This window comes from Chiloscyllium plagiosum, chromosome 3 (assembly GCF_004010195.1).
Source record: "Chiloscyllium plagiosum isolate BGI_BamShark_2017 chromosome 3, ASM401019v2, whole genome shotgun sequence".
Classification (NCBI taxonomy): Eukaryota; Metazoa; Chordata; class Chondrichthyes; order Orectolobiformes; family Hemiscylliidae; genus Chiloscyllium; species Chiloscyllium plagiosum.
The window spans coordinates 12,623,745-12,638,458 of NC_057712.1; the positions used below are offsets into that span (position 1 = coordinate 12,623,745).

Here is a 14,714-nt window from a genome sequence, read left to right on the forward strand (position 1 = left end):
GCCTTCCTGACCTGTAGTCTTCTTCTTGACCTCTCCGCCTCCATCCTACTCCGACCTATCACCCTCACCTTGACCTCTTTCCACCTATCACATTTCCAACTCCCCTCCTCCAAGTCCCTCCTCTCTACCTTTTATCTTCTCCTGCTGAACACTCTCTGCTCATTCCTGAAGAAGGGCCTGTGCCCGAAACGTCGAATCTCCTGTTCCCTGGATGCTGCCTGACCTGCTGTGCTGTTCCAGCAATAAAGTTTCAACTTTGATCTCCAGCATCTGCAGACCTCACTTTCTTGCAGTCTTCTGCAGTCTTCTTCTTGACCTCTCCGCCTCCATCCTACTCCGACCTATCACCCTCACCTTGACCTCTTTCCACCTATCACATTTCCAACGCCCCTCCTCCAAGTCCCTCCTCCCTACCTTTTATCTTCTCCTGCTGAACACTCTCTGCTCATTCCTGAAGAAGGGCCTGTGCCCGAAACGTCGAATCTCCTGTTCCCTGGATGCTGCCTAACCTGCTGTGCTGTTCCAGCAATAAAGTTTCAACTCACTTCCAGAAGTGCCAAGTCAGAGACTGTCTGCACCTGTTGTGAAGTTCTAAATTTAGGTAGTGGACCTCTTCACGCATGGACGTTCCTGGTGCCAGTTACTGGAAGTGTTCACAGCACTTGCAACCACTTTAATAAATTGTTCGACACTTGTACCTGGTCCAAAGTAAAATGTGTCTCCCAAAACAGATCAAAATGATGGTTAACTATAAGGATTCAGTCTGACTGCAATGGATAGAGAATGAAGTCTTTTGACTGTGAATCACTGTTGATAAAGTTATAAGGAAAGCTGAGCTTCACAGTGGTCAATAAGTGTTTTTTTTTACAATATTCAGCTTATGGATTTGTTCTTCTGTTTTAAATTATCGCTGTTTTTCTATTTTAGAACAAGACCCTGCCTATAGAAAATACAACTGATTGTTTAAGTACAATGGCTAGCGTGTGCAAAGTCATGTTGGAAACACCGTAAGTACGATTCAGAAATTCCTATTTTCAAATTATTGTGTCATCTATTGATTAGACTTCTATGTGAGATTTGTACTTTGTCCAAAGATCATTTCCCAAAAGGGACCTGATGGGCAGTGAGATCCACAATTCTGAATGTATAAACTAAAATAGTCAAAAGGACTAGAATCATTCCAGTCTTTTCTGTCTATTTGCAAAAAGTGTACTCGTAGCATTTGGGCTGTGGAGTCATGGGGAAATGCAGTGAATTACAGAAAAACAGTCTATCATAATGAATAAATCGTGCTTCTTAAATTAGCAGTTAAAATATTTATGCATCAGGCATGTTACAATTTTTGATGCCCTATGATGCTGAATATATGCTGGTGTGTGTATCTCTTTTTTCACCTGCTGGTGATGATTATTTTTAATTAACCAATCAGCATTATCTTGAAAACCAGAGAAACTTGAAATGTACCTTGTAAACATATCACTTCCAATGGTAATAATGAAAATACTGTAACACAGTTTAATATTCAATATTGTAATAACTATTTGTTACTTTTAAGTTTGCATTTTAATCTTTTTCCTTTTAACTAGGGAGTACAAGAGTAGATTCACCAATGATGAAACTCTGCTGTTCTGTATGAGAGTGATGGTGGGCGTCATTATACTCTATGATCATGTACACCCTGTGGGAGCATTCGCAAAAACATCAAAAATTGATGTAAGGAAATATATGTGGGAGAAAATAGGCGGCATTATTTGTTGAATAAGAATGAAAAATAAGGCTGCCATGTTTTATTGGACTAAACCACATTCTCACTTTAAGTGGTTGATTTTTATTTCCATCAGCTACCTTCTCTAGCTTTATTTGTAAAAGTTAAAAATGCTGATTTGCATGCTTTGTGAAGTATTGATCTATCCCTGCTTCGCATTCTCTATACGCATGATCATTCTACCGAATCCAGAAGCCAGGTTCTTTGGTCTATATTTAAGACCAGCTTTAACGTAATGAGGAATACAACGGGTTCCAAGTGATCAATTGTGATAGGGGACTCTCTGGTCAGAAGAACAGATAGACGTTTCTGCACTCAGCAGCGAAAAATCAAAATGGTGTATTGCCTCCTTGGTGCCAGGATCAAGGATGTCTCGGAGAAAGCGCAGAATGTTCTCAAAGGGGAGAGGGACCAGCAGGAGGTCATTGTACACATTGGAACCAAAGACATAGGAAGGGAAAAGGAGGAGATTCTGAAGGGAGAATACAGAAATTAGGCAGGAATTTAAAAGGGAGGTCCTACGAGGTAGACAGTGTAGGAATAGGAGGATAGAGCAGATGGATGCGTAGCTGAGGAACTGGTGAATGGGAGAAGAGTTCACATTTTTGGATCATCGGAATCTCTTCTGGAGTAGAAGTAACCTGTACAAGAAGTTGGATTGCACCTGAATTGGAAGGGGACTAATATACTGGCAGGGAGATTTGCTAGAGCTGCTTGGGAGGATTTCAACTAGTAGGTGGGTGGTGGTGGAGGAGATGGAGGACCCAGGGAGATAATGAGGAATGTGATCAGTCTGAGAAGAGTATAATTGAGAAAGGGAACATGTCAAACAGGCAGGGACAAAGCAGAGAACAAGGAAGGACTGTTAAACTGCATTTACTTCAATACAAGAGGCCTAACAGGGAAGGCAGATGAACTGCAGGCTTGAGTAGGAACATCTGACTGAGATACCACAGCAATTACACAGACGTGGCTCAGGGATGGACAAGACTGGCAGGCTACAATATTCCAGGATACAAATGCTACAGGAAGAATGGAAAGTGGAGCAAGAGAGGAGGGGAAGTGGTGTTTTTGATAAGGGATAGCATTACACATGTGCTTAGGGATGATTTTCCTGGGAATACATCCAGGGAAGTTATTTGGGTGGAACTGAAATAAGAAAGGGATGATCACCTTATTGGGATTGTATCATAAACTGCCGAATAGTCAGCGGGAAATTGAGAAACAAATTTGTAAGGAGATTTCGGTTATCTGTAAAAATAATAGGGTGGTTATGATTGGGGATTTTAACTTTCCAAACGTAGTTTAGGGCTGCCATAGTGTTAAGGGTTTAGACGGAGAGGAATTTAAGTGTGTACAGTAAAAGTTTCTGATTCAGTATGTGGATGTAACTACCGGACAAGGTGCAAAAGATTGATCTACTCTTGGGAAATAAGGCAAGGCTGGTAACTGAGGTAACTGGGGGGGAGCACTTTGGAGCCAGCAACCATAATTCTTTCAATTTTAAAATGGTGATGGAAAAGGATAGACCAGATCTAAACGTTGAAGTTCTAAATTGGAGGAAGAAAAATTTGAAAAGCTGATTGGGGGCAGATTTTCACAGATAAAGGAGCAACTGGAAAATGGGAAACCTTCAGAAATGAGATAATGAGAGTCCAGGGACAGTATATTCCTGTTAGGGTGAAAGGAAAGGCTGGTAGGTGTAAGGAATGCTGGATGACAAGAGACATTGAGATTTTGGTTAAGGAAAAGAAGGAAGCATATGGCAGGTATAGACAGTAGTGATTGAGTGAATCCTTAGAGTAAAAAAGGAGTCTGACTGTACTTAAGAGTGAAATCAGGACGGCAAAAAGGGGACATGAGATAGCTTTGGCAAATAGGATTAGGGAGAATAGAAAGGAATTTTATAAATTCATTAAGGATAAAAGGGTCACTAGGGACAGAATAGGGCCTCGCAAAAATCAGCAAGGTAGCCTATGTGTGGAGCTGCAGGATTTGGGGGAAATACTAAATGAGTATTTTGCATCAGTGTTTACTGTGAAGAAGGACATGGAAAATATAGAATGTGGTGACATCTTGAAAAATGTCCATATTACAGAGAAGGAGATATTGTGTCTTGAAATACATAAAAGTGGATAAATCCCCAGGACCTGATCAAGTGTACTGTAGAACTCTGTGGGAAGCTAGAGAAGTGATTGCTGGGGCCCTTACTGAGACATTTGTGTCATTGATGGTCACAGGTGAAGTGCTAGAAGACTGGCGGTTGGCTAACATGATGCTATTTTTTTAAGAAAAGTGATAAGGAAAAGCCAGGAAAGTATAGACCAGTGAGCCTGACATCGATGGTGGGCAAATTGTTGGAGGGAATCCGGAGCGACAGGCTTTATATGTATTTGGAAAGGCAACGACTGATTAGAGGTAGTCCGCATGGCTTTGTGCGTGGGCAATCATGTCTCATGAACTTGATTGAGTTTTCTTTTGAAGAAGTAACAAAAGAGGATGAGAGCAGAGCAGTGGACGTGATCCATATGGACTTCAGTTACGCGTTCAACAAGGTTCCCCATGGGAGACTGGCTAGCAAGGTTGGATATTATGGAATACAGGGAGAACTAGCCATTTGGATGCAGAACTAGCTTGAAGGTAGAAGACAGAGAGTGGTGGCGGAGGGTTGCTTTTCAAACTGGAGGCCTGTGACCAGTGGAGTGCCACAAGGATTGGTGCTGGGCCCACTACGTTTCTTAATTAATAGAAATTATTTGGATGCGACCATAAGAGGTATAGTTGGTAAGTTTGCAGATGACATCAAAATTGAAGGTGTAGCGGACAGTGAAGAAGGTAACCTCAGAGTACAATGGGATCTTGATCAGATGGGCCAATGGGCTGAGGAGTGGCAGATGGAGTTTAGTTTAGATTAATGTAAGGTGCTACAGTTTGGAAAAGCAAATCAGAGCAGGACTTACACACTTAATGGTAAGGTTCTAGGGAGTGTTGCTGAACAGAGACTTTGGAGTGCAGGTTCATAGTTCCTTGAAAGTAGGTAGGATAATGAAGAAGGCATTTGGTATGCTTTCTTTTGCTGGTCAGGAGTATTGAGTACAGGAGTTGGGAGGTCATATTGCGGCTGTACAGGACATAGGTTAGGCCACATTTGGAACATTGACTGCAATTCTGGTCTCCTTTCGTAAGGATGTTGTAAAACTTGAAAGGGTTCAGAAAAGGACGTTGTCAGGGTTTGAGAATTCCCGCTATAGGGAGTGGCTGAATAGGTTGGGGCTGTTTTCCCTGGAGTGTCGGAGGCTGAGGGGTGACCTTTTAGAGGTCTATAAAATCATGAGGAGCATGGTTAGGATAAATAAACAATGTTTTTTTCCCTGGGGTGGGGGTGTCCAGAACTAGAGGGCAAGTGCTGGCAAATGAGTCAAGAGTAGGTAAGGATATCTGGTCGGCGTAGATGAGTTTGACCGAAGGGTCTGTTTCCGGGCTGTATGTGTCTCTGACTCTAAATGTATTGATTAAGAAAAGCAGATTCATTTCTGATAGTTTGAAATTTTCTCACCTACTCCTGTCAAGTGGAATCATTTTGAGGGTCTCAGGGTCAGGTTGCAGGAAATAGGGTTTCACTTTAGGAAATGTTATTGAAATTGAGAGTGGTTGAGTAAGGAACTGTATACATCAAATGCTTCACTCTGACAAAGTACTTGAGTGACTAAATATTGGCTCCAGGAGTATCTTTTACCAACTGGCTTTCTGGATTCTGATACATTAGACCGCCATATCGTGTAACTGGGTTCAAATTTGAGACCAGGTCAGTGGTGCAAGTACTCAGTAGACAGGAATAGCATGTTGCCACTTCTGTATTGCCAGTCAATTGCCAAATGCACTTTTTTTTTTGGTGCAAAATGCTCTTTGCTTACTTACCGCTTGATATTCAAAGTTAACACAAGGATAGACAGCACTATATTAGCATTTTGCATGAAACAGCAATGTTGGTGGCTCAAGTAATGATAACCATAATAAACTGAAAAAGAGAACTCACTCTGAAGTAAAGGGACTAACTTGTAATTACAATGTAACAAAATTTGTCCACTCTACAAAAATTAAATCTGACTTAAATATGGAAAAGCAGCCATCTTGGGAAGTATTTTTCTTCAGCAATAGGAAATGAAGACTGATTTCTTTTTTATATGATATATGCTCCAAGACCCTTTTTCTTATGAGGTCGTTCAGTCATATTTTTGCAAATTTACTAGATAGAGACATTAAGTTACTGTGAAGCAGCATGAAATACACTTGGGATTATACTTTTTTTATGCTTGCTGTGCATTTGTTTTGGTTTGTCAACTCATTTGATAAATTTATTGTCAAGATTATTAGCAGACATTAAAATCATTAAGTGGAAATCCAGATCATTACTAACAAATGGCTGATTCCAACTGAAGATTCATATGAACTCTGAGCTTCATTTTATGACATTTTAATGGGTTTGTAATAGATTGCATTTGATTTGAAGCAAATTCTTTGAAGAGATGGATGCTTTAAACAGACCATTCAAGGCCACAACAGGACATTATGTTAAAATATGCCAACAGTGTAAAGAGATAATGGTGTAAAGCTTCAACAGAGAAATATAATAAATGTTTGTATTACTTACTGAAACTTAACCATTGCTTATGTTATATCTCAGATGAAAGGATGCATAAAAGTGTTGAAAGAGCAGCCACCAAACAACGTGGAAGGTCTTCTGAATGCGCTCAGGTAAGATTTGATTTTTTTCCTAACCAGATTCTTTTAAGAATTAATGTGAGTGCAGTCTGCTTTATCTGCAGTTGATTTGTAGCTCATATCTAATGGTCGTATATCTAATGTCTGGCCAGTTATGTATAGTTTTAGCCTTGAGGTATGAAAATGATGTTTTTTCCATTGTATTTAGTAAGTACTGATACTTGAATTTCACTGGATAAAGTAAAGTAACTGTTCATTCCAAGCTGTTGTATTCAATGAAATTCCATGTAGAACCTAACCTTCCTTTGAATATAATCATAAAACCATTTGTACATTGCATTCTAGCTTAATATTCTTGAACTGCTCAGTGTTTGAGAGTGAGTGCTTCCATTTCATGTCCGGTTTCTGATACTTGTCTGTAAAGGGCTATCTTGGGTATACCCTATTGTTATTAATATACTGGGGAAAACTTTGTACAGTTATGTTATGGATTTTGGTGGAGGTCAAGTTGAGTGGCTTTACATTTGTGAGGTACATCAGAGTTTGAGAATTAGTGTCCACTTCACAGATAGCATGATATACCTTGCTAGATGAACGAGTATTTACTTGAAAGGATATGCCTTTATCCATGTCCAGCAGTTGGTGGTGTTCCATCTCATATAGGGTTTGAGGCCACTTGAAGATTAAGACTTCTGGATTTCACTTGTGCTATATTAAGATATGCAATGAACACATTGTAGGGCAGGCAAATTAAGGACTTCTGTCCAAATTAAGAAACCAGTTTCCAATACGCACCAGTTTTATATATATTTTGGACTTTTGCTGAAATTTTCTGCTTTACAGATGAAAAATGTTTCTACGAGAGAAATGAGCATGTTTTTAATTCAAGTGCCCATGAGTAACCTTGCTCACTCTGAGGACAGGCACTACATGTATTGGGTATAATTTACTTGAGTAGAAAGGCGAGGTGGTTGGCCATCATCTCTGTTCTGAGTAATTCACTGAAGCAGTGGGCAAGTCAGTCAACTGTGGCTAAAAAAGCAATTCAAGGAATGTATAAGATTAAGAAAAGGTCTATAAAATTGCCAGGGATGGTAAGAAGTCTGAAGATTGGGAGGTGTTGCCTAAAAAGGAGTACACTAAAGTGTTCTTCCCTTGTGTGACAGACAAAAGGCCGAGAACAGATTCAGAATTTAATTAAATAACCCTTCTTTATTTTATCTCTTTAAGTACCAATACTTAATATAAAACCGACATTCATTGCAAAATTTACTTCTTCAATTCACTTCACTTCATTTCACTTCACCTCACTTGAATTTAATTCAGGTTTAACCCTAACTCTAATTGGCTTGAATCAATTACTACCCCAATTTGAATAAAGTGACCAACTTTGTACTCCATGTAGATCGCACCTCATGGTTCTTCATTTTCTTTGGAGGTAACTTCAGGACATATTCTTCTCAAATATTGGTCTCCTAGCCTTCCCCTGAGAAAATCCTTTGTTCTGCTAACTTACCTCAAAATATGTTCAATTTTCAGAATGTCTTATGGCACTCAGCACATGAATTGATCAAATCTCGATCATGTTGTTCAATCCCGACCAATGAAATTTATGGTAAATAACTCTCAAGTGTTTACACCAAGTTGTAAACAGCTACATTCCAAGCTCTCTATAAAGTTGTATGGTGTCAGTATATTTAGAGACACATGACACTTGCTTTATTTGGTCAACGCTTTGAGGTCAGAGTTTAAACTGGCTTGACCAAAATTCCAAGTATGCTTGATTGTAGCTCTTAACCAGTCTAGTAGCCATTTCTACTGCTGGCCACCTGACCACAGAGGATTTTAAAATGCAGCAAAGGAAGACCAAGACCAAAAAACTGATAAAGGGAGAACATAATATGAACGTAAACTCACAAACGTAGACAGTGAAAGCTTCTACAGATGCAATGTTTGACAAAGACAAATGTGGGTTCATTGCAGGCAGGGTTAGAAGAATTTATGATGAGGAATTGTGAAATGGCAGAGAAGCCAAATACATCCTATCTCAGACCATGACCTCATCACTGAATATCACTATGTTGTTACCAGGACTACCACTATTGTTTTTGAGACTATCCAGCATCTGCTGTACTTTATCCATGATTAATTATGTATGATGTATCTACCTTCATTGAGGAAGATACGAGAACTGTCCCAGAATCAGAAGTCTAAGGAACTTGGGAGAATTATGAAAATTACTAGTAATAAGAAGGTTGTGTTGGAGAAATTAATGGGATTGAACGATGATAAGTCCCTGGGACCTGAGCTTGAAAGAGAGAACTTGTTTGTCCACCACCCTCATAGCTAACATCTTCCAAAATTCTATAAATTCTGAAATATATCCCGCAGATTGGAAAATCACTGCTTTGTACCATTGTAAATGTCGCCTCACTATTTAGGGAGAGGGATAGCAAGGAGCCGTAGATCTATTGGCCTTGCATCAGTAGTAAGTAAAATGCTGGAACCAATTATAAAAGATGTGGTAAATGGACACTTGGTTAATAATGGTCTGATTCAACATAGCATATCCTTGTGAATGGAAATTCATGTTTGAACCTGTTAGAGATTGTCGCAGCTGTTAATAACAGAATTTATAAAGGGGATTCAATAAAAATATTGGACTCTGATTTTCAGATGCCTTTTGATAAAGTGATCCCTATGAGTTTGGTCAGCAAACTTAAAGCACCAGGAATAGGAGATAATGTACCAGCTTGAATTAAGACTAACAGGCAGAAACAGTAGGTTGAAATAGGTCATTCTGTCACTGACAGTTTGTGACTAATGGAGCACTGCAAGGATCAGTACTTGGGGCCCAGCTGTTCACAGTACATATCAATAATTTGGATATGTCCTGAGAGGAAATCCAAAGTGGTTTCAGAGAATTTGTCATCTAATGAGTGGTCAAGACCATGGCAGATGGAATCTACTTTGGAAATGTGTGAGATTATCCACTTTGATAGGAGGAACACATGTGCCCAGTAGTTTTTTGAGTAATGATTAGAAAGTGTAGATGTACTAAGGGACCTGGGTGTCCTTATTGGTGAATCACTGAAATCTAACATGCAGATGCAGCAAGCATTCAGGAAGGCTATTGGTATGTTCGCATTTGTCATTTGAGGAGTACAGGAGTGGTGAAGTTTTGCTTCAGTTGTATAAAATCTTGGTCAAACTGCACCTGAAGTAGTATTTGCAGTGTTTGCCCTTTACCTTAAGCAGGATAGTATTGTCATTGAGACAGTGCAATGAACATTTACGAGACTTCTCCCCAGGATAGCGGGACTGTCCTATGAAGGGAGATTGGAGAAACTAAGCCTCTATTCTGTAGAATTTCGAAGAAAGCTATCAAATACCTAAGAGATAGACAAGGTAGGTGCATGTAAGATATTTACTGTAGTTGGAAAGTCTAAAACCAAAGGGTACAATTTCAAAATAAGGAAGAAAACATTTACGTTGATGATGAGTGAATTGTGAGTGAATTTTACTCAGTGAATTGTGAATTTCGAAACACCAATTAAGAAAATATATATGGGCCTAGTTTGAGAAAAGGCATTGAAATAGATGAGCACTCATGATTGTGTTGAATGAGAGAGCAGATTCGGAGGGTTAAATGGCCTACTCCCACTCCGATGTTCCCATGAAAGGTGGAGGTGGTCTCCTCATCCAAAGGCATTTTGAAGCTCTAAAGTAACTGATTTAGGGCCATTTTCCCACTGTGCTGGAAACACAGCAGGACAAGGAAGAGATCTCCTCTGCCATGTGTGGAGATATTCAGTAAAAGCTGGCAGAGGGAAGCGGCCTACTATTGGACACTCTATGATTATGGAAGAGGTCCCAGCAAGGACAGCAAATGCACAAACATACCCTGATCTCACCACTGGTTCCCTGAGTTACCTCCCTCAGTGGCCCTGTTGGGACTGAAGACCAGTCAGCCCTCTGATTGACCAACAGTTCTTAGATAATCTGCAACCTTTAGGCATGGGAGTTTTGATGCCTGGCAGTTCATCACATGATGGCATCGATTGGGGTCACTGCTCCAAGAAATAGCTGAGATCAGGTTTGCTCCAGCTTTTTGACCCACTGAAAGCACCACCATCACCTTCCTCAAATTCAGTATGTTAAATGCAGAACAAAATTCCCAGCAGTGTGCCTTAGCAACGTTCCTTGGTTTCTAGGAGTTGAGGGGTCATCTTATTGAGGCATTTAAAATCATAGAGATTTATTAGTTTACATTTTAATTAAGTTGGGTATATTGGGACCTTTACTGCAAAGGCAAATAAGTGGAGCTAAGGTACAGATCAGCCATTCTTTGATGCTCTGGTGCAGTTTGAAGGCCTTCTACCAGTTTATGCGATTCTCAGACTGATCTCTCCAGGCACTCCTGCTGTACAGTATGCTATTTTCCACAGCAGCCCTTTCTTTAATATCTTATTTGAATGAAGCTACTAACAGTTTTGTGTTTCATTTGAAGCCCAACACCTGAAATAAAAGAACATCACAGTAATCCAGTATATCTTTTTTGGTGGTTTGTGTTAATAATTTGATAAATATATTGCATCGGTTAGTAATCCAGTACTTAATTAAACTTTGACAAACGTGTGGAAAGAAACTCTGTGGCAGATTAAATAAAGTTGTTTTTGACTGGGGTGTTTATATCTATTCATATTAATTAAATCCAAGAGAGCCCTATTGAATTGTTTAAAAACAGCTGTTTTGTTTATATGGGGCAGTACTGCCCATAGGAAAGGGAAGAAAAACTACATTTATGAATTGACATTTTGGACCACAACACCCCAAAGATATGGTCATATACTGTCAAACATAATTATTAAAAACTTTAACATGCAGGCAATAGTTTTGCCGACTGTGGATGATTAGTTCCTTCAATAATATGTGTATACTATTAAATAATTTTTAGGTACACCACAAGACACCTGAATGATGAATCAGCATCCAAACAGATTCGAACCATGCTTCAAGTTCAGTAACTGCTTGGGCAAGAGGATCTCTGTCCTGACCTCAGAAGATGTACATGTTTACATAATTTAATACAAGTTGGTGTTAATACTTATTTGTCTTATTTACCATAACCATTCCCTCCTCATCACTTAACATATGAAGAAAAGCCTTTATAATAAAATTGATGAATGGCATTTTTTTATTTTTACATAGCATAATATGAAGCATACCTGCAGCCTTATATTTGATGTTGCAAAGTGCGGTTTGTTTTTGGCAGAATTGATGTACAATGCTGTTTTGCTCCAGTATGAATTTCTCTATATTACTATAAAGATCCGGTACATTTGCAAATCTTTGTGTAAATTTTGCTAGTGTTTTAGTGTCTTAGCATTCAGGGAAACAGTTCTTACTATGACAAAGAACAACACAAGCTTGCTGATTTTTCACGTTGTCTTACACATGTTTGGTCAGTCAGCTACTATGGGCATAGATCATTGAGATCTGCACCTTGTTCCATCTGGTGCTCATATTTGGTTGGAAATATGCTTTTGAGCTTTGAAGAGATAACATCTCTTTTACTAGCCTGCAGCAATGAATTTAAGAATCACTTTTACACTCTACTAGTTTATCTGTCATTAAAAAAAATGAACAGAACATGAAATGTTAAAAAAAGGCCGTAACATTAAGAAGCCATACCATTTTGACTGCACAATTTCTGTGCTAGCATTTTAAAGCAGGCCATTAATAGATTACAGATGATTTTCTTCTCTGAGCTTCACAACATGAACATAAAAATAAGATTATATGTCTAGTCTGGACTTATTGGGCATTTTAAATTTGCCAAGTTGTGCATTTTACATTATATGCACTCTCAGTTAAAAGAAGGGGAATACTATACACTGGCAAAACGTGAAGTATGCTGATAAGCAACAGGCAGCATTGGTACAGGGTCACGTGCTTTTGAATGTATTTATAGTCATTGCTAAACACTTACTACGGACTGATAAATCAATCTATACAAATTTTATTACATAAGAGTGTTATGCTGCGAAATAATAGTCAAAATCATTTTAATAATTGAGGGCAAATGTTGAACCTGAAATGATATCTGCAAAATATAGCTGAGGGAAGCAAAGTGAACCGAAGGGAGAATAAACAAAAAAACATTTTAAGGAAAATTATATAGGCCTATAAGAAGAGAGGGTATGTTTCTTTAACGTCTTCATTGATGTAAAACTATATTTCTATTTCAACATATTTTTTATACAAGCAATAAAATTTCACGTGTTGCATTCTATGAATGAAGTGCACATAAATTAAACGCAATTTAATAAGAATTCTAACAAAATATATCACACCTGTATTCTGCAAGTAGGGGATATGTCACAGTAACCCACATAATTATATTTGTTTCCATAATGTGATTGAATGAATAATCCACAATTGCTGAAGTTTTGAATAGTCAGCATCATGTGTGAAAGTATAAATTATAGTACATGCGTGCCAAGATATATTCTCTTTACACCACAGGTTTACCGTTGTTCGTTTTTAAGAAAGATTTTCGCTTAATAGGGTAACAATGGTAGGGATTTTCTAAAGCTGCCTTCTGGTCATGCAAGCTGGCTCTCATCTTGAAGAGATGATTAGCCAGTATCATGAACTGAGGAAAATATCCTTAGGGCAAGTACAGATTTTCCTCTTGAAGCATTGTATTTTACTTGTACATTTGAGATTCTAACTCAGTGGCCCTTTGTCCTTGTGGATATACTATAAAAATGTGAGCAAACTTAAAGTTCACAAGTTTAATTTTTATTGGCAATCAAAATGCTCCAACTATTATTTTGAAGCATTTCTATGTATTTGAAGCCTTTCCATTACATCTGGAGTGTCTGACAGAGTACACGTTGGAGTTAGTTGAGTATTAAAATTTTATAAAACATTTACTTTTTTAAAATCACAGCTAGAAAACTGAGTTAAAATCTAGGATTGGTCAGTTGTTTCCGTGGCAGTGTTTTTTTTGGGAAAACGACAGCAATGAGTTAAGTGGATCGCGAGTGATTGTATAGTAGGATCAACCATTGAAATTAATGTCTTGTACTTGTGGAAAAGTGAAAATAATTTCTTGGATTGTTACAGCCACCACTAGTACAAGTTGACACTTGCATAAATAGTGTACTGAATTCAGTGGCAAAATGGCCAGTATGGTGGTTAAATTTGATTGATTGCATCCACATCACATTAGGTGCCTTGAGAGATCTGCCGCAACAATTTGATACAGTTGAATACTGTGACCAATTTGAGCCAGGTGAATCTGTTACTGCACTGTAGACTATTATAAAGGACCCAAGAATATTGTATTTTTTTAAGTATATTGGCTTGGATTTAATTGCAATGTCGGATTCAAGAATGTCCTTTCACACAGATGAAAAAATTTACATATAAGCCCATAGAATCTCAATTCCAGCACTAATGAGATATAACTATCATAGCATTGTTTTTGCATTGCAGCCTTTCGTTAAAGTTGCCAAGGTGAGAGCACAGTAATAGAGAGTCAGCAACTTCTGTGAACACTTGATCATCACATTATTAGCATTAATTATAAGTTTCAGAAGATTTATTCGGCAAGATTGTTTGTGAACGGTATTTTGAATGCACTGGAAAATGAAAATGTGGCTTAATGCATTCCCCAAAGAAGTAATATCTGCCACTTTAAAATCTGTTTAAAGTTGGTTTAGAGATCAGGCCTTTTAAACGGTGGCATGACACTTCAATTCCATTGTACTAAAACAGTGTTCATCCTATGTGAGATTTGCTATTTTATTCCACTATGATTTATTGTTGCAGTTTAATATGAGTAATAAAAGCTTTGATATTGTTTGTGATACATTGTATATTGCTCTGTATTTTGAATTCTAACTTAAACTGGATTAAAAATTATGAAAAGTCAATTGGTCTGATACTGCTATTAATTAAGTAGACAGGCAAGAGGCCGGAGGAACACAGCAAAAGGTGTGTTATTGGAAGCATCATACTGGATGGGTTCTTCAAAAGATATTGCAGAAAATTTGCTCATTCAGAATCTAACCAACTGACTGAAATACAGATTCTGAATACAGTCTGGATATTTCTTTGTTATGCATGCGTGAAATCAAAATAAAACTAGAGTGTGCACTTGTTCCTAAATGAACTGATACGTGAGTATTATATGTACTGCACAAAGAAAGTATTG

General features: G+C 38.3%; 1 protein-coding gene across 7 annotated transcripts in view; it reads left to right on the forward strand.

Moving 5' to 3' along the window:
• Positions 1–14,433, forward strand: part of LOC122541001 (CYFIP-related Rac1 interactor A) — a 215,828-nt gene extending 201,395 nt beyond the window's left edge. For all 7 annotated transcript variants that reach the window (XM_043677442.1, XM_043677451.1, XM_043677434.1 and 4 more), the window contains 4 exons: positions 928–1,007; positions 1,587–1,713; positions 6,450–6,520; positions 11,445–14,433. In XM_043677442.1, coding sequence (XP_043533377.1) covers positions 928–1,007; positions 1,587–1,713; positions 6,450–6,520; positions 11,445–11,514 — 348 coding nt within the window. In that variant the 3' untranslated portion in view covers positions 11,515–14,433. The remainder of the gene's footprint in view (positions 1–927; positions 1,008–1,586; positions 1,714–6,449; positions 6,521–11,444) is intronic.
• Positions 14,434–14,714: the final 281 nt, after the last annotated feature.